Source organism: Macaca mulatta, chromosome 4 (assembly GCF_049350105.2).
Source record: "Macaca mulatta isolate MMU2019108-1 chromosome 4, T2T-MMU8v2.0, whole genome shotgun sequence".
Classification (NCBI taxonomy): domain Eukaryota; kingdom Metazoa; phylum Chordata; class Mammalia; order Primates; family Cercopithecidae; genus Macaca; species Macaca mulatta.
Window position 1 is genome coordinate 144,783,199 of NC_133409.1, and position 20,354 is coordinate 144,803,552.

General features: G+C 44.0%; 2 protein-coding genes across 4 annotated transcripts in view; one reads left to right on the forward strand and one right to left on the reverse strand.

The window, feature by feature from the left end:
- Positions 1–15,830, reverse strand: part of CMTR1 (cap methyltransferase 1) — a 49,347-nt gene extending 33,517 nt beyond the window's left edge. For 2 of the 3 annotated variants that reach the window (XR_013416119.1, XM_077999092.1), the window contains exons 1-4: positions 15,672–15,830; positions 13,287–13,425; positions 4,231–4,382; positions 1,946–2,104 (exon numbers count right to left, since the gene is read on the reverse strand). Coding sequence is in view for 2 of the 3 variants with exons in the window: in XM_077999092.1 (XP_077855218.1) it covers positions 1,946–2,104; positions 4,231–4,382; positions 13,287–13,419 (444 nt within the window). In the remaining variant the exon portion in view is untranslated. 3 annotated transcript variants of the gene reach the window in all.
- LOC100427362 (uncharacterized) lies at positions 15,457–17,515 on the forward strand. Its single transcript, XM_028847611.2, has 3 exons — positions 15,457–15,572; positions 15,719–16,001; positions 16,121–17,515. Exons 1-3 carry the CDS (start codon positions 15,457–15,459, stop codon positions 16,271–16,273), a joined length of 552 nt encoding a protein of 183 aa, XP_028703444.2. The 3' UTR covers positions 16,274–17,515.
- The last annotated feature ends 2,839 nt before the right edge of the window (positions 17,516–20,354 follow it).

Consider the following 20,354-nt stretch of genomic DNA (forward strand, 5'->3'; position numbering starts at 1 on the left):
GACTTTGTCCAGAGGGTCATACCCTGTCCTCTACATTCCTAGGCTGCAGTAGCCACTAAGCACGTATCCTGTGGTAACTCCAGGATTGGATATCCACCCCTGGACACCCAGACTCACCTGCTGTAAAGAAGTGGCTGCCAACTGACACTTATCTCTCTTTTTTTTTTTTTTCCAGACGGAATCTCGCTCTGTCGCCCAGGCTGTAGTGCAGTGGCGCAATCTTGGCTCACTGCAAGCTCCGCCTCCTGGGTTCACGCCATTCTCCTGCCTCAGCCTCCGGAGTAGCTGGGACTACAGGTGCCTGCCACCATGCCCAGCTAATTTTTTGTATTTTTAGTAGAGACGGGGTTTCACTGTGTTACCCAGGATGGTCTCGATCTCCTGACCTTGAGATCCGCCCGCCTCGGCCTCCCAAAGTGCTGGGATTACAGGCGTGAGCCACCATACTCAGCCCCACTTGACCTAACTTTTACTTTTACTTACAAACTTTTACTTACTTTGGGGCTTTTTTTTTTTTTTTTGGAGACAAAATCTCGCTCTGTTGCCCAGGCTGGAAGGCTAGAGTGCAGTGGTGCAATCTCTGCTCACTGCAACCTCTGCTTCCCAGGTTCAAATGGTTCTCCTGCTTTAGCCTCCCGAGTAGGTGGGATTATAGGTGTGAGTCACCACACCCAGCTAGTTTTTGTATTTTTAGCAGAGACAGGGTTTCATCATGTTGGTCAGGCTGGTCTTGAACTCCTGACCTCAGGTGATCCACCCGCCTCGGCCTCCCAAAGTGCTGGGATTACAGGCGTAAGCCACCACGCCCAGCCTATAAGGTGATCTCAGATTTTGAGTTTAGCAATGTTAGTTCAACATCTGCCCCACTGAAAGGATGTGGATTCTTGTTTTAACATGAATGAAGACATAGAAACCACCAGGTAATTCTGAGATGAAAGCCCACAATCAGCAACCAGCAGCAGGTATCTACCCTATTCCGCATTGCCAGTCTACTGGTCTCAATGCCCACAACTACAAGGCAACAGCAAGACTGGCCCCAGAACCCAAGAGCTCCTCACTCGTCAGAATCTTACTCAGAAGACTTATTAGGCTTTTATCACGTGCAGATTCACGTGACTTCTTTCCTGAACTGGAACATTAGGAAGACAAATAAAATATCAATTTTCCAGAGTTCAGAGCCACATTTGAAGCTGAACTACAGCAACTATGCAGAAAGCTAGATGTTTGAGTTCCATTTTCTCTAGTTTCAACTCTATAATGGTAATATCTCAATGTTATTTTTAGGTGTTTTTACTGTACCCACTACAGATCCTTTGTGGAGTAAGACAGGACATAAATAAATGAATAAAATAAAATCTCACATTATCTGTGCCATGAAAAGGGATAATGAGAGTTTCTTTGGATCTTCAGGGTGAAAACAAACTGGTACCCAAGTAAGCAGACTACACCCACAGTAGAAAAGCAATGTGGCATTAAAAAAAGCACCCATTTGGAACCTGGATGGCATAAACCTGTGGAGGTACAAGGATCTTCCTAGAAGGCACCTACTCCAGTCACTCACACAGTGAGAGAGTGGGTGCTGCCTCGGCCTGCTTGAACACTTTCAGCAGAGAGAACACACTGCCTCACAAGGTATCCTAGTCCACTAGTGGAGAGCTGTAACTATTTATTAAAGTTTTTATGGAGCCAAACTCTGCTTTTCAAGCATCTTCTACCCATTGGTCTTAGACAGTCCTATGATGCAACAGGAAATCCACATCCCACCATATCTCCCCCAGCCTTCTGTTTTCCATTCTGGATATCCCCAGTACTTTCCATGTAAAAGACTAATTCCACTTTGCTCGTACTGCCTCTGGAGATTTCTAGCTTGTTTATATGGCTTCTTAAAGTCATGCATCCAAAAACACCAGTGGCTTTTCCATCTCCTCCTCCCTTTAACACTTACCTCTGGCTCATCTCGCCAGTCCACGTTCAGCTCCTGGTCAAAGCCCCGGAGTGTCAGACCCAAGCCTCTTCGACCTTTCTGACTGGAAGCCTCAACGATGTCCTTCCGACCCTGGCTGTATTTACCCAATCCTTCACCTTCCCTGAAGCCCATCTTGGCCTGAAAAAGTAATGGAGCACAATTAATTAAGTTCAACAGACATTTTTTTTTTTTTTTTTTTTTTTTTTTTTTTTTTTTTTGAGATGGAGTCTCACTCTGTCCCCTAGGCTAGAATGCAGTGGCGCGATCTCGGCTCACTGCAAGCTCCACCTCCTGGGTTCATGCCATCCTCCTGCCTCAACCTCCTGAGTAGTTGGGACTACAGGCGCCCGCAACCACGCCCGACTAGTTTTTTTGTATTTTCAGTAGAGACGGGGTTTCACTGTGTTAGCCAGGATGGTCTCCATCTCCTGACCTCGTGAACCGCCCGCCTCGGCCTCCCACAGTGCTGGGATTACCGGAGTGAGCCACTGTGCCCAGCCCCAACAGACATTTATTTAACCCCATCACATGCCAGACAGTGTGCTAAATCCTAAGAAATAAAGACGAGTAAGGTCTAAAGTTTGTCTTAGCCTAATGAAGAAAAGAAGCATAAATAAATAACTACAGTATAACTGTGGGCCCAGTGGCTGGCTGTTTTGGAGGTTAAAGTCTACGGCAACCAGAAACTGGATAAATGAGATGGGACCTCATAGCCGTAATTAAAAGCACCCAGAGTAGTTAATGAATCTTATTGGACATCTGTTAATTTGTCTGATTAAGTGAGAAATAGATCTAGAGTAGAGGTGATAAAGAGAACATAATTTAAAATGGAACCGCTTCAAGTAACTTGTACCTTACCCTTATCCAGTCAAACCGCCTTACTAGGCAAGGATAACTGGCTTTGCAAGAGATTAAAAACTTGCCTCATATAAAAGTGAGGTATGGGAAGTGCTATAATACCCTGGGACAGAAACAGTTTTTTAAATGCCACAACTATCTGTAAGTTCTTACTAAACTTTAGAGTTACTGGGCACAGGTATATACCCAAAGATTAGAGACTTGAATCCCAAACCCCACAGACTCCTGCCTAATAAAAAAAACTCCAATCCTAAGAAGATCTAAATTTCCCTGGAGGGTCTGTATTCCCTCTGAAAGCGGCATTACCAGCTAAAGAGCTGAATGGAATTCCTATGGTAGCCACAAATATTTCTCTCAGGTCAAACAAGCTAACTGAGTCACAAGCCTTTCCATCTTTAACTTCCCCAAATCTTGTGCCCTGCAAACTAGAATCCTGACCTATGGCTTTAGCAGTGACAATTCTCATTCTTAAATGAATCTAAGAGAAAATGGAGGGGTCAACTATAATATTTCTTTCTTTCTTTTTTTTTTTTGAGACGGAGTCTCACTTTGTTAATCAGGCTGGACTGCAGTGGCGCGATGTCAGCTCACTGCAACCTCCACCTCTCGGGTTCAAGCGATTCTCCTGACTCAGCCTCCTGAGGAGCTGGGATTACAGGCACCTGCCACCATGCCTGGCTAATTTTTCTGTATTTTTAGTAGAGACGGGGTTTCACCTGTTGGCCTGGCTGGTCTCGAACTCCTGACCTCAAGTTGATCCGTCTGCCTCAGCCTCCAAAAGTGCTGGGATTATAGATGTGAGCCACTGCGCCTGGCCCAATTATAATATTTCTAAAGCTAGACAGAAGGTAAACTTGGATTTCTCTAACATTTGCACATACACTAAGGAATATGAGCAGGTCTTCCTAGTCACATTCTCCTTGTGATATATCAATTAGGTATGAAAGTTGGGAAAAATAATTGGGCCTTCTTTCAGAAAAAGAATAAATGGAATACTCCCATTTATTTTAGGCATCTGGGAGTAAACAGGATTTTAGTCATTTCTTTTGACACCACTCACTAGAGCAAAAATTCACAGCATGAAGCTTCTTTATCCACTGACAAATATCCATGTTTAGGGAAGTATATTCACATGCTAATAATAAGAATTCATTACTATGGATATGAAAAGGTGATCCAGTCCAGACAGGACAGCAGAAACAGGCCTAAGCAGTCGCTGCCCATAGATGATACAAACATGATAGATACTTCTATCAAGAAGTGGGTCACATTCTGCCAAATTTCAGTAGCTGATAAGCAAAGGAAAAACCTATGGCCAAATTTTTCTTCTTTTCATACCAATACAAACTGCCCTTCTTTCACTCTGCTGGTGGGGCTTGAGAAACCCAACCCAAGTGCTGACATACCATAAGCTTCTGGGAGACGCTATTATACATGGAATAGCGAGAAGAAGTTCCCTCCACAAGGGAGTCTGCTTTGAATGCATCATCGAAAGAGTCAGAGCTGTGTTGTTTCCCCTCGGTCTCACTATCAGACCCACTAAGGCTTGTAGTAGATGCTGAAAAAGAAAAAGGAAAATGTTTAGGTAGGTTTATGGCACAAAATAGCCTCCAGAAGTCCAAGTTTCATTTATTCAACTACTGTTCAGTATACACAAAGCACATATAAAGTTCATTAAATGACCTAAGGTCAAATCTATTCTCTACCTCTTACTAGCCAGGTAATCTTGGGCAAGTCACTACTGAAAGTTCCTAATGGACTTGACAAAATGGGGGCTCAAAAATAACAGTTTTCATTCCCTACCCTTTCAATTTCCTCCACTACAAAACTGGGATGGTAATACCTGCTTCACAGGATTGTTTAAAGATTAAATGAAATAATGTATTTGAAAATACGTTGTTGGCTAGGCATGGTGGCTCACGCATAATCCCAGCACTCCAGGAGGCTGAGGTGGGTGGATCACATGAGGTCAAGAGTTCAAGATCAGCCTGGTTAACATGGTGAAACCCTATCTCTACTGAAAATACAAAAATTAGCCGGGTGTGGTAGTGCGTGCCTATAATCCAAGCTACTTGGGAGGCTGAGGCAGGAGAATTGCTTGAACCCAAGAGGCAGAGGTTGCAGTGAGCCGAAATTGTGCCACTGTACTCCAGTCTGGGCAAAAACAGTGAGACTCCATCTCAAAAAAAAAAAAAAAAGAAGTACATTGTCAAATATAAAGTGTATTTACTGAAGATATGATTGTTATTTCTGCTGCTGGTGGTTATTATTTGAACATCAGTATCCAAACATTGATGCCTGATTCCATTTTCAACAATTCCATCATAAGGCTAACATTTTTATTTCTTATAATTGCAAAAAGAACTTTTGGAAGGAACGATATACAAGAAGACCAATAAAAGTGATTATTCACACATTCAGGGTTTAGTACTTGGAGACAGAATACCCAAACAATTACTTGGAACTAGTGAAAGCGAAAGTGACTTACATTTTTATACCACGAAAGTTTACACTGGCTGTCTTTTTATATTTTTTGACTTACAAACCATGTGAACATATTATCTATTAAAATTTAAAATAAACATGAAAATACCAACTTAGCAATGTGGCATAATTCCTTTGAAAAAGGGACACCACTCAGAAAGGGTGTTGATTCAAAACTTGGCTACTTGTGAGAAGTAGTGAGGGAAAGTCACAGAAGGCAGTGTGTAAAACATTTTTTAACGGACCCAAGATGGTCACTATTCAGGTATTTCTAACTTGAAGAATACATTATAATTCTGAAGCCAATCTTCACTGATCCATCCATTTCCCTACCAGAACCAAAACCTGTTAAGGGTTGACATTCAAGAAGAACAAAGCTTTTCCCAGCACTCTAGGCCTAATGATTATCCCCTCCACTGTGCTCCATCCAGTAGTACCAGTGCCACTGGCACAGCACTCATCACATTGCGTTAGAGCCAGTTATTGTTTGCCACCTGCTGTCCCCACTGGACAGGGTCACTCCTGGAGGGCAGGAACTGTGTCACAGTCTGTACCCAACACCTGGACTGAGGTTTTCCATTTAATAGAAATTAATTAAATTATTACCATAGTAAATGTAAAGATGCGTCAGCCAAGTGTCACTTTCCTAAGGACCTACAGAGTATATGACTCCTTTTTTTTTTTTTTTTGAGACGGAGTCTCACTCTGCCGCCCAGGCTGGAGTGCAGTGGCCGGATCTCAGCTCACTGCAAGCTCCGCCTCCCGGGTTCACGCCATTCTCCTGCCTCAGCCTCCGGAGTAGCTGGGACTACAGGCGCCCGCCACCGCGCCCGGCTAGTTTTTTGTATTTTTTAGTAGAGACGGGGTTTCACCGTGTTAGCCAGGATGGTCTCGATCTCCTGACCTCGTGATCCGCCCGTCTCGGCCTCCCAAAGTGCTGGGATTACAGGCTTGAGCCACCGCGCCCGGCCGAGTATATGACTCCTTAAGACATTTTCTCTTACAAATAGTGCAAGCTGTTCAGGTCTCAAAAGTTTAAGGATGAGAATGGGATCTCTATATCTTAACAGAGAATGGAGCCCTCCTGGGGTTATGATTTAGCTTCTCCACCAGTAGGGAATTAGGACATCTGTCATAGTTCAGAACACTGATACTGTTTAAAAGATCAGACTACTATACTGGTTCAGCACCTATTCTATAAAAGATCGTGCTACATATAATGGGGTACTGTGCAAAAGTAACAATCCTCAGAGAGCTTAAAAATCTAATAGGTAAGATAAACATGCATTTTCAAGGATATAACATTTTACAAAAGAAAGGATAGGTGAACATGTGTGAAATAATAAACTTAAAACCAAAATTCTGGCTCCTAATAAGTTAGCAAGGAGAAATTTTGGTTGAGAATGTCCCTGTAAGAGAGGCACAAAATTCTGCCCTTCCCTTTAAGGTGGCTGTCTAATTCTCTTAATCGAGTTGACTTGCTTACATGAACCAATCTGGCAAACGCCACAGAGTGCCAGAGTGTGCCACTCAGAAAACCCAGACCATTAAGAATGAGTAACCATGGAAACCGAGAGGTGAACTCATATTTCTTTTGTTTTGCATTTTCCTGCATTTGCTGCATTTGTGAGACACAAGAATGTATTAGTTTGAAAATTAGGGGCCAGGCACGGTGGCTCACACCTGTAATCCCAACACTTTGGGAGGTCGAGGAGGGCGGGTAACCTGAGGTCAGGAGTTCAAGACCAGCCTGACCAAAACGGAGAAACCCCATCTCTACTTAAAATATAAAATTAGCCAGGCATGGTGGCACATGCCTGTAATCCCAGCTACTCGGGAGGCTGAGGTAGGAGATTCACTTGAACACAGGAGGTGGAGATTGTGGTAAGCAGAGACCGAGCCATTGCACTCCAGTCTGAGCAACAAGAGCTAAACTCTGTCTCAAAAAAAAAAAAAAGAAAAAAATTTAGGGTAAAAGAAAGCTATAAATAAATACATTACCATTCCAAGCCTTGGGAAGAGGTTGGTTCCTTTCCAGAGAAATCTTCCAAGAGCAGCAAATCTGAGGGGAGAGGCCTTCTAAATGGCTCAAAACTGTTCTAGGGCCTCTCGTCTATTCTCCCACGCAGAGGAGAGAGATGCACTCTGCAACAGAGTGCCCACATGCTAAAGAACTGCACTTCCAAAGGTGTAGATTCTCTCCACCAATTGCTTTCATGCCTTCAACCTGTACTGCTTAATACAGAAAGAGGTGGTACCAGGAATGTGGGCAGCTCCCTAAGCACGGCCCTGAAGTTCCTTTTGGGCAACCCAGGGATCCAGGGCCCTGACTAATCACAAGCTACAATGCTAAATCAGTTGCTATTCCTTTCACCAGCAATCTGGACATTCATAGGTCTACCTATGAAAAAGTCTGAAAACCTGGTATCCTCCTCAAAGGAGAGTGTGGCCTTGCTCCAGCTCTAGAGAGTTGCCAGGCTGTTAGACTTGCCTGATGCCCCAACTATGAGCACGGAAATAGTGCAAATAACATTCCTGGGCACGCAGGGTTCCTGCCACCCTAAGATCTCAAATGGAGATCTTTTGTTTCCTTCTGTCTTCAGCATATCTCTGGGCAAAAATGACAGCGAGAACCAAATTTGAGTGGAAGGCTCACGAAGCAAATCAGTGGTGACTCTGGTGTAAAATTCCAGTACCAGACTTTGGCACAAAGATTTTTTCCTCCTACTCTTCCTCCCAAGGTGTTACCTAATGTACACTGTCCTTTCCAGGTTCTAAGAGTGAGGTTAATGTGAGTAAAATATCACCCTACTAGGCAATTTCTTGTGAGATCAAGAAGTGTGCTAGATAAGCAAATAAGTCTTATTTTTTTATTTTATTCACGTGGTATAGGAGGCCACGTCTTATCTTGACATGTTTTAGGCCAAAGATCCCTAGATTATTCCTGATGTCCACAGACTGCCACAGCCACTACTCATTCTTACTCAGGGGCCTTTGAGGCTACTCTTTTCACATGAAAGGGAGACAACTGTCACGGCTGCAGCAGGAACTAAAGAGGAGACTTAGCTTCTCAAGACTGATAAAGAATTTAGCAAACAACGAGCAGATAATTTTGCAATGAGGTCATAAATTAATAGGAGTAATAAGGTCAGTCTATTAAACTCATTAGTTTCATTAAGAATTTGCCAAAGCGGCCGGGCGCGGTGGCTCAAGCCTGTAATCCCAGCACTTTGGGAGGCCGAGGCGGGCGGATCACGAGGTCAGGAGATCGAGACCATCCTGGCTAACACGGTGAAACCCCGTCTCTATTAAAAATACAAAAAGAAATTAGCCGGGCGTGGTGGCGGGCGCCTGTAGTCCCAGCTACTCCGGAGGCTGAGGCAGGAGAATGGCGTGAACCCGGGAGGCGGAGCTTGCAGTGAGCCGAGATCGCGCCACTGCACTCCAGTCTGGGCGACAGAGCGAGACTCCGTCTCAAAAAAAAAAAAAAAAAAAAGAGGCCGGGCGCGGTGGCTCAAGCCTATAATCCCAGCACTTTGGGAGGCCGAGACGGGTGGATCACGAGGTCAGGAGATCGAGACCATCCTGGCTAACACGGTGAAACCCCGTCTCTACTAAGAAATACAAAAAACTAACCGGGCGAGGTGGCGGGCGCCTGTAGTCCCAGCTACTCGGGAGGCTGAGGCCGGAGAATGGCGTGAACCCGGGAGGCGGAGCTTGCAGTGAGCTGAGATCCGGCCACTGCACTCTAGCCTGGGCTACAGAGCGAGACTCCGTCTCAAAAAAAATAAAAATTAAAATTAAAATTAAAAAAAAAAAAAAAAAAGAATTTGCCAAAGCTGGACGGCATTCCCATTTACCTCCCAGGGAACTCCCCCCCTAAAACCTACCAGAGAGCCCAAAACAGTATTTAGGGTTTTAAGATTTCTTCTCCACCTGATAGAAATCACTATTAAGTCATTACAAGGAAGAAAGATTCAACTTTACAAAGGGAACAGAGGTCTCCTGGCTGTTGGCAAAATTTTTCACATGGCAATACAGCAATGGGACAAACATGTCAAAATTTAAAATGGCAGTGACAAGCTGGGCACAGTGGTGTGTGCCTGTAGTCCCAGCTACTTGGGAGGCTGAGGTAGGAAGACCACCTGAGCTCAAGAGTTCATGGCCAGTGTGGGCAACATAGTGAAACCCTGTCTCTAAAAACAGAAAAAGAATACATATACTATGTTTAAAAAATGACAGTGACAACAAAGAGGGGCAGCTCCAACCACTAACGGCCAAGGTGAGTAGCACACAGATACAGAAAAATAAATTATGAATTTTAATAAACATCACATGCTGCTTAACAACTGTTGAGAAATAAACTCATTCCTGCTTAAAGACTCAATTTCTCCTTCATGCCAGACAAATGGTAACTTGTTAAAGCAATTTAAACAGATACCGATAAAGGAAGCTTTTGATTAAAGTCATGAATCTGGGCTGACAGGAAAGCGATGGTGTTTCAGGGCAAATAGCCTATTTAGATAAGAATTAAACCTCATGGAGAGAAAAGCGCCTTTAATGTGATACTGGTGAAGGAGCCCGTCAACTTCCAAAGCAACTCACTGCAGCAGGGCCAGGAGCCCACACCAGATGCACAGCTAAGGAGAGAAGGAATTTTCTTAGGGTCTAGACCATAGTTTCCCTGTGAAAAACCACCAAAAAGAACAAAATGACCTCATCTGCCTCTCCTTACTTCAAAAAGTTATTTGACAACAAATTTGCAAGAATGTATTTACACTTGAAAATGCCTTCAAACTCCTTTGAAAATACTCAAAAGATCACATGACGCAACAGTGGCCCTGACAACAACATCCCTTTTCCTCTTTACTCTGGCCAGATGTCAGTCTTTGACCTGGCAATGTAGCTGCCATGTGAATAATGTAAAATAAACACACTGATTAAACTAAATAGATCTAATAATGAGTCATCACATTGATTTAGCAGACATAGACAGAAATAGTAACTACTATTTTGTTTTTCTAATTGTCCTCCCTAAAGAGCATTTTTCAATCATCTACTTGAACATTATGTTCAGGTAGAAGTGGCTGCAGTAAATGGAAACACCCCTGCTTTAATAGAATGATTTGAATATGAAAGCTGCATATACATATCAGGGGATATGTAGACAGCAAATCACCAGGGTATACTGCCCAGGGGACACCTAAGAGAATTTGATACAGAATATAGATGATATAAATGCTAAGTACTTAATGAAATGATCTTCTGCAGACTGGAGGAGACTGGCAAAATGAAAACTGTGATGCAAGTTAAGCTTCTTGGAAAAGATACTATTGTTGCCTTTTATCAGTTCTATTCAATAACTATTTACTGAGCTTTTGCTCCAGGCTAGGCATGGTGGGAAAAAAGGCACAGGGAGCAGTCCTGCTGATAAAGATACTGCTCTCAGTTTCTGTGTCAATGCAGAGCTGCCCCTTCCTAAAATAAATTAACCTAGGGAAATCTATAAATGTTGGTTTGCCTCTGCCTCCCATCTTATTTTCTGCAAATGAAAGGACCAAGTGGCACATACAAGGAACTGGACACCCCTGGATTTCCATTTTTTTTTTCTTTTTGAAACAGGATCTTGCTCTGATGCCCAGGCTGGAGTGTAGTGGTACAATCTTGGCTCAGTGCAACCTCTACCTCTTGGGTTCAAGTGATCCCTTCCACCTCAGCCTCCCGAGTAGCTGGCTCTACAGGCACATGCCACCATGCCCAGCTAATATCTGCATTTTTTGTAGAGATGGGTTTTCACCATGTTCCCCAGGCTGGTCTCAAACTCCTGGGCTCAAGCAATCCACCCACCTCAATCCCCGAAAGTATCAGAATTACAGGCATGAGCCATCATGCCCAGCCTGGATTTCCATTCTACACACACAACAGCAATAGTCAATCCTGACTAAGTCATATAGTACCACTTCCAGAGAAGGAGGAAGAGTAATCTCAATTCAGTCACAAAAGTTTGAAATTTAAATCAGAATGGTTTCCTTGAAGGATCCTTACCCTTATACACTTACCTTCTTTTACCTGGGAGTTGTCCTTTCCTTACTTCAAAGAGATGTTATTTGAGAGCAAATGTCTCCCAAGATCCACTTAGAACCAGATATCATTTGTTCCCCAGACATGCTCTCTCTTTTTCCCTTACAGGTCATTTCTCCCAATACCCCTATCCAAGGAGATTCTATCTTCACCAAGTTGCTCAAATTCCAGGTGAGAGGTAAAATTCCCTTTCCTCAAGAATCTCCAGAACTATCGCGTCCAATAAGTCCTTTTCTTCCTACTCAGAAACTTCAATTCCTACCTACCCTGGAATCTACTGTGACTTTAAAGCAGAGGTGTCCAATCTTTTGGCTTCCCTGGGCCACACTGGAAGAAGAATTGTCTTGGGCCACACATAAAACACACTAACAGCAGCTGATGAGCTTAAAAATAAATAAATAAATAAATAAATAAATAAATAAATAAATAAATAAAATCCCCCCAAAATATCATAATGTTTTAAGAAAGTTTACAAATTTGTGTTGGGTCCCATTCAAAGCCATCTGGGGCCACATCAGCCCACGGGCCGCAGGTTGGACAAGCTTGCTTTAAAGGTGTGAATACCTCCACACACAAAGTTGTAAGTAAGTCTCTTATCCAGCCTGGACTACAGCCACACCAATGCTCCATTCACTGTACCACCTGTCAAGCTTCTTCTCTCTGGACCAGCTTCTCAGTAGCAGCTGATGAGTAACTGCCCTTCAATAAGCTTATCACTTGTGAATAAACTGTATTTCCTACTACCTTCGAAGGGTGCTTCACACCCTTTCAGTCACCAATCTGTTACGGAATTTCATTCCAGTTTCCCAGTGATCCAACAGAGGATCCAATATGCAAGCCTGCTGGTGTGCTGGGTTGAATATGGTATCCTAAGCCTGTAAATGTGATCTAATTTGGAAATAGGATCTTTCCAGATTACATCAAATGTAATACTAGATTACAGTGGGCCCTATCCAATGACTGATGTCCTTATAAGAAGAGGGAAATTTGGATATAGACACACACAGAGGAAAGGTAGAGGCAGAGATTGGAGTTATGCTACCACAAGCCAAGGAACACCAAGGAATGCCAGCAGCCAGCAGAAGCTATAAGTGGTAAGGAAGGTCTTCCCAAGAGCCTGTGAGGGAACGTGGCCCCACCAACACTTTGATTTTGGACTATTAGCCTCCAGAACTGTGAGAGAATAAATGTCTGTTGTTTTAGGTCACCCAGTTTGTAGTAATTTGTTACAGCAACCCTAGGAAACTAATACAGGGGGCAAGTCAAGGTACACGCAAATTTATCTTGAGGTATTTGAGGCAAGCTCCCAGAAATTTTACCATTTTTCAGAAAGCATCTATGGAAACTGTAAATAACCCTAAAAGACAGGCAAAGCAAAATGCTAGTTTCAACCAGATTAGTGAAATCCTTCCACGCTTAATGCAAACAGTGAACACAGCAATGCTCCAGTACAGTTGGATGTTTCTGACCACGACTGCTGAAGGAATTGAGAAAACAGCATGCATGCAAAAAAGTGAAAATTCGCTTGATGGCTGCAGCAAGAGGCCCTCCCTTACAAAAGAGCCCCAGGATCATTAACAGCTATTCAGGGACAGAGCACTCAATGCTCACCACTACTTCTCACTGGTTTAAGGCACCAAGAGTGCCACCTACTGAAGGACAACCAACAGAAAGCAACTTCTGGAAAAATTACCATTTCTTATTTAAAACAAGTTTCCTCACTCTTAGTAGGAGAATGGCAGAAGGGAAAAGAGTCCATAGCCAACATCTCTCTGTAGAGTATTCCTAATTTTCCTCAAGGGACCAAGGGGCAGAGGACTATAGTCTGCTCCAACCAGACACCGTGTGTTCAAACAACAAGATGGCCAGTGGCCTCAGACCACACAAGCACACGTACCTTTTGCTCCATGACTGACAGAGGAGGGAGGTTCATCGTCAGAAGTGGAGCTGAGGCTCAGGGCAAGCTCTGCAACTCTTTTTTTCTGTTTCTTGATGGGGGCAGTGCATTCTGGGTCAGTTCTCCTCTTCATCGTTAACTGTAACCATAAATCCAGAAAGTCAGCTGCCCTTGGGTCCGAGCCACTGGGATCAGAGCAGGGATTCCAAAGTGTAAATCATCAATGGGATGAGATTTGGCAACTCTACACATCTTCCAGTGCCAGCACTTGAATAGCCTCTTCCTCAGAATGAGGTCTAGGAAGGATGCTAGCCAGGTGCTGGTTTTCAATAATAGCTGTTTTACTGGAAAATGTGGTGCTCACAGACTGAGACAGCCCTGGGCCACTGGTGTCACATAACAGAAAGTCATGGATCAACTCCACAAGCCACTGGGGGAAAAGGCTTGGTACTTGTAGTTATTCTATACTTTTGATGCAATATTGGCCATGCATGACAATGTACACTGAAAATGAACTATAAAACCTAATAAATATTAACCAATATTTCCAAGGTGAAGGGACCATCCCAGAATGACTGTTTCATCAGCATTATTTTACCAGAACAATTAAGAAATTACATATCATAAAAATACTCGTTTTGGTTTACTTCATAACGTTTGAAAACATGAAAGAATTGGGAAAGTTTTTAAGCAGAGTAAGGAATGGAAGCAGTGAATGGCTTAAGACTGAGGAAACACAAGAGTGGGAAAGTTATTGGGACTGGAGGTAGTTATCTCATAGAACTGAGTTACAAGAACAACAATTTTAAGGACAGAAATCCGCCTCCACAAAAAAGGATGGAAACCGGTTGGGAGTGGTGGCTCACGCCTATAATCCCAGCACTTTGGGAGAAAGAGGTGGGCTGATCACCTGAGGTAAGGAGTTCAAGACCAGCCTGGCCAACATGGTGAAATCCCATCTCTACCAAAAAAACACAAAAATTAGCCAGGTGGTGGCACATGCCTGTAGTCCCAGCTACTCAGGAGAATGGCTTGAATTGCTGAGGCGGAGGTTGCAGCAAGCCGAGATCACACCACTGCACTCCAGCCTGGGCGACAGAGCAAGACTCTGTCTCAAAAAAAAAAGAAAGGAAACAGGCACCATGCCACCATCAATCATCCATCCTCATGGTTAGGTACATGAGAGATAAGCACAAGAATAAAGAGATGGAATGAAGTGATTATGAAACCCTGAAATCTTAAGGAATGATCAAGTTAAAGAGCAAGCAAGAGTAGTGAATACAGTGTGGCTTACACACCACTGATTGGCTGTAGAGAACTCAGAAAAGAGGACTCAATACAGGGTGGGCAACCAGCTGAGAAACAATCCATAGGGAAGGCGAGGTGCAGCAAGAAACTATTGAAACCCAAAAATGTCACTGATCCCCCCAACCTCATAAAACCCTGGATTACATGTTTCAGTTCTCTCCAACTCAAGGAAGAGCCAATCAATCCAATGCACAATCGCCACCTTCCTGAGAAAGCAGCCTCTTACTAGACACAGGCAGGGGCTGTCCCAGGGAAGAACCGGAGACACTGAGCAAACAGAAAGCGAGACCAAGCTAAGCCACATTTCACTTTAAGCCAGTAGTCTTAAATACGCCCAAAAGGCCCCCAGGGTGAGCTAAAGGAAGGCTCATCACAGAACTTGCTTCTAGCCATTGCAAGCACCAAAAGCTTTTAATTCTTAAGTAATAACTCGGGGGGGAGACTGGAAGTACAGCAGACTCAAAGCGGATTGTGTTGCATAGTTGTGCGAAAGGCAGAAGAGGCGGATGCTCCTCCCCAAACCACATCACCTTAGATTTGGGCCTTCCAAATCATCTCATCAAACCCTATCATCTTCCACTGGAAAAGACTGCAGCCGCAGAGGGGAAGGCCACACAGCTAACCAGTGCCAAGCTCAAGTGACCCACACAAGCCAGAAGAATGCTCTGGCAGGGAACTTCTAAGCGGAAGGCAAGTGGCCTGGTTCTACCTGCTGCTTCCGCACAGAAGGGGTTCAAATCCCCTCTGCAGTCTTCTCTCCCTGGGCCTCGGTTTGGCACTGCCACCCCTAATCACACAGAGAGAGATAAGCTCCCATGTCCCCCGGCCAGTCCCTTCATTTGAAGATAACGTGAGCGTGTGAATGTGTGCGCAGAGACGTGTGTCAGCGGCAGCTCGGGCTCCAGGGAGCCGGCGTTGGGGGTGGGAGGAGGAGGGAAGACATAAGGGGCCAGAAGGCGAGGAGAGTCACGACCGCGGGTGGGGGGCCCAGGCGGCGGTGGAGGGGAGAAGGATGCTGAGCCCGCGCGCCCGCGCGCCCGCCCGCTCGCTCCCCCCGGGCCGCGCGTCGGCACTCACGCTGAGGGGAAAGAGCGAGCTGCCGGGGAGCGGAGGGGGGTGGTCAGGCCGACACTGTCGCCGCCGCTGCCAGAGCCGCCGCCTCCTCCCTCAGTTTCGTTTCCCCACAAGCCAGCCCAGGTCCGCCAGCCGCGCCGTCGCGCTCGGGTCCAGTACTGCGGGCAGCGCAGCCTGATGACGTCACGGACAGCGCCGCGCCCCGCTCCTCCCCCGGCCGGGTCCTGGCCCCGGGAAAGGCCGCTGGGGTTCTGGCCCGCTCCACCCCTTAACCTGGGAGGTCCAGGGGCGCCTGCGCGGAAAAGTCGCCGGGAAAAGGCTGCGAAAGCAAAAGTAAGTGAGTAGCTCCTCCTCCGGCTCTGAGGAAGAGAAACCAATACAAAAATTGTAAGTGCTAGGTGCCCTCACACGACCTCGTCTTACTTAATCTTATCATTACCTTCATTTTACAGACTAAGAACAAGTTCCGAGAGGCAGATGGTAACCTGGTTGAGGGCAAGAACCCAGGGTTCTTATTCCCTGCTGTATCCCCAACATCCAGCCTATGGGACATCTCAACAGATTTTGAACGAAGGACGGGAGGAAAGAAGGAGTGCCGCCCATAGCATCTTACCATATGGACACAGATGGCTCTCCATCCCAAACCTCTTTTCTGATTTTCAGGCCATTATGGCCAAACGTCTGTTGGACATCCTCACTCAGTCACCTCAAACCCCATGAATTCAAATTTCACCTTATGTTCTCCCATCAGCTCACTTTTTTCCTGGTGAAGGGCGCTGCCATCCATCCTGTTAATCCAGCTAGAAATCTGAGGAGTCTCCCTCTTCTTCATACACCAAAGCTTCTCATACACTTAATTGAGTTTATCTCCTAATTGTCTTTCAAATCCATCCATTCACTCCCATCCCCATTGCCACAATTCATGCACTCACTCCGACTCAGCAGAATTTCTCCAGTAATCTCCAAACCCCCGTGACTCTCCAATTGTGATCCCTCTAATGTGTTCTTCACAAAACTAAAGTGATTTTTTAAATTTTCAACACCTATGAAAAGAAGGGAATTTAAAATTAATTAATTAAACCTGATCCTGTCACAACCCATCAGTGATTAAAATCCATCAATGATGTCCTATTGCTCTTAGAATAAAGCTAATGTCTTTAAAATGGCCTCCGAGACCCTCCAGCATGACGCCTTCTTCAGGTATGCCTTGTACTACTATCCCTTAGTTCTCCCCATGCTGACTCCTGAGTTTATCAAACATGCCATGTCTCGGCCAGGCGCGGTGGCTCACGCCTGTAATCCCAGCACGTTGGGAGGCTGAGGCGGACGAATCACCTGAGGTCAGGAGTTCGAGACCAGCCTGGCCAACATGATGAAACCCCGTCTCTACTGAAGATACAAAAAAAGTAGCTGGGTGTGGTGGTGCGCGCGTATAGTCTCAGTTGAACCTGGGAAGCGGAGGCTGCAGTGAGCAGAGATTGCACCACTGCACTCCAGCCTGGGCGACAGGGCGAGACTCCATCTCAAAAACAGAACAGAACGAAACAAAACATGCCATGTATCTTAAGAGTTCAGCCCGCTGCCTGGATCATGCTTCTCCTCTTTGCTGGGCTAATGTCCATTTATCCCTCAGGACTCACTTTAGTGTCCTTATCTCGAAATATTTCCTGATGTCACAAGTCTAGGTTGGGAGCCCCACCTGTGAGCTCCTGAAGCATTCTGTCCCTCCACTATCAAAGCACTTACCACAGTGTTGTGTAATGGCCTGCGGACTCATCTGCCTCCCCAACTCAGCTGTAAACTCTGTGCAGGAAAGATTGTCTGTATTAAATTCACAAGACTTAACAGAGGCTGGTGGTCAGTGCTCAATAGATGTTTACTGAATCTGTGGAAGTGTGGAATATGAATGAAGGTTAAGTGATATGTTCAAGGTTACAGAGCTAGGAAGCAGCAAACAGGTATTTACCTAGTTCTCTATGTTCTAAAGCTTAGTGTCCTTCTTTCCACCTCACCAAGGCTTCTTAACATGCTCTGTGACATGAACACTTTTGGTAATCTTGTGGAGCTTATGGACCTGTTCTCAGAATAATTTGAGGGGTATAAAATAAGGTATAGGAAATGAGTTATATTGAAAAAGTTAACATATTTAGCAAATTTAATGATTTAATTTTTATGTAAAGCATTAAATAATGAGAGAATGCATTCAAAATATAGTCAAGTTAAACTTAAATTTTATTTTTTAATATATATGAGTATACCAAATAAATAGTGCTGGAAAAACCAGATAAATATATAGAGAAACATGAACTTTGATTTTTTTTTTTTTTTTGAGACAGAGTCTTGCTCTGTCGCCCAGGCTGGAGTGCAGTGGCGCAATCTCGGCTTACTGCAATCTCTGCCTCCCGGGTTCACGCCATTCTCCTGCCTCAGCCTCCGGAGTAGCTGGGACTACAGGCGCCCGCCACCACGCCCGGCTAATTTTTTGTATTTTTAGTAGAGACGGGGTTTCACCGTGTTAGCCAAGATGGTCTCGATCTCCTGACCTCATGATCTGCCCGCCTCAGCCTCCCAAAGTGCTGGGATTACAGGCGTGAGCCACCGCTCCAGGCCCACTTTGATTCTTACTTTATGCTAAATGCAAATTAAGTTAAGATAGATCATAGCCCTAAACATAAAATCTAAAATGATAAAGCTTATAACAGAAAACATAGGAAAATATTTTTGCAGACTTCGGATAGACAAAGATTTTTTTTATATGGGACCCAGGGAACATTAATCAGAAAGAAGAATAATGATAAAATAGAGTTCATCAAAATAAAAGGCTTCTACTCAACAAAAGACACCATTAAGACATTAAATAATCAAACCATGGAATAAGAGGGAAACATTCACAATACATAAATCTGACAAACGACTTATCTCTAATATATATGTATGTACATATATATGTGCATATGTATATATATAAAATACCCAAGAATAAAAAGAAAAACAGAAATTTCCAATTCCTGTCAAAATGGAAACAGCACATTTCATTCTGTTTCTCCCACTGAATGTAATTTAAAACCTTAGAATGCATGGAACAACCATCTGAGGATTCTGAAAAGTAAATGGTAAAGCATAAAGTAAATGGCCAGAATATGGAGAAAGGAAACCAGAAGTCAAAGAACTGTCAAATCAAGAGCGAGTTTCCTAATTTTTCTTCCCTTCGTTTTCTCCCAGCTTGTACTAAAAGGCAACCTAAAATGCACATATTTTGCACAACAATGTGAATATAGTTAACACTGCTGAACTACACTCTTAAATTACATTTGGCTTACATGTGCCTCCGTACATAATGTAATCTAACAATATGTAAACAAACTGTAACCTAACTTGAGAGTATATTCTTTTTTTTTTTTTTTTTTTTTTTTGAGGCAGAGTCTTGATCTGTGGTCCAGGACAGAGTGCAGTGGCACAATCTCAGCTCACTACAACCTCCACCTCCCAGGTTCAAGTGATTCTCCTGCCTCAGCCTCCTGAGTAGCTGGGACTACAGGCACATGCCACCATGCCCAGCTAATTTATGTATTTTTAGTAGAGACGGGGGTTTCACCATATTGACCAGGCTGGTCTCGAACTCCTGACCTCGTGATCCGCCTGCCTTGGCCTCCTGAGAGTATATTCTTGTAACAAGTAGCTGAGTCTGGGCTAATCATAGCAGGTAAACTTTCAGTCAGTCATGGGGATGCAAACTGCCAAAATATATCCAAATAAGGCAAATGCCAAACTGTAACGATCAGGTTATTTTTGTATGTCACTTCCTTTTTCTGTCTATGAATACTGTGTGCCTCCATTGGTAGGTAAAGCTGTCGGAACTTTTACTGGTTTGGGATGCTTCTCAACTAATGAATTGTTTCTTTTCTCAAATAAGCTCTGCTAAACTTTATTTATGTAAAGTTTTTCTTTCAACAACACTTAAAAATGGTTAAGATGGTAAATTTTATGTTGTGTTTTTCACCATAATTTAAAGAATAGCTATTATAACCATAACCTAAAACACAGGAGTGAAGTCTCTTAAAAAATGAATAGAAGATAGTGAGTCTCTGCAGAAAGAACCAAATGGAAATTTTAGAATTAAAAAGTACAGTAACAAAAACAAAAATTTCACTAGATGGGTTCAATAGCAGAATGATGATACTGGGGGTGGGGGGAGTCACTAACTTGAAGACAGATCAATGAAAAGTATCAAATGTGAAAAACAAATTGAAAACAAAAAAGTGAATACACCCTCAGGGACCCAGGGAACAATACCAAATGATCCAATACTTATGTCATCAGAGTGCTACAAAGAAAAGGAGGTGGAAAAAAATTTGGCACTAAAAAATATTTGAAGAAATAATGGGGCTGGGCGCAGTGACTCACGCCTGTAATCCCAGCACTTTGGGAGGCCAAGGTGGGCGGATCACCTGAGTTCAAGACCAGCCTGACCAACATGGTGAAACCCTGTCTCTACTAAAAATATGAAAAATTAGCCAGGCATGGGGGACGTGCACCTGTAATCCCAGCTACTCGGGGAGCTGAGGCAGGAGAATCACTTGAACCCAGGAGGCGGAGGTTGCAGTGAGCCGAGATCGCGCCATTGCACTCCAGATTGGGCAACAAGAGTGAAACTCTGTCTCAAAAAAAAAAAAAAAAAAAAAAAAA

Coding starts and splice junctions, on each gene's coding strand:
- LOC100427362 (XM_028847611.2), top strand. CDS start 15,457: ATGTGTGCGCAGAGACGTGTGTCAGCGGCAGCTCGGGCTCCAGGGAGC. Junction 15,573..15,718: donor GAGGAGAGTCACGACCGCGG/GTGGGGGGCCCA, acceptor GGGGGTGGTCAG/GCCGACACTGTCGCCGCCGC. Junction 16,002..16,120: donor AAAAGGCTGCGAAAGCAAAA/GTAAGTGAGTAG, acceptor TTCATTTTACAG/ACTAAGAACAAGTTCCGAGA.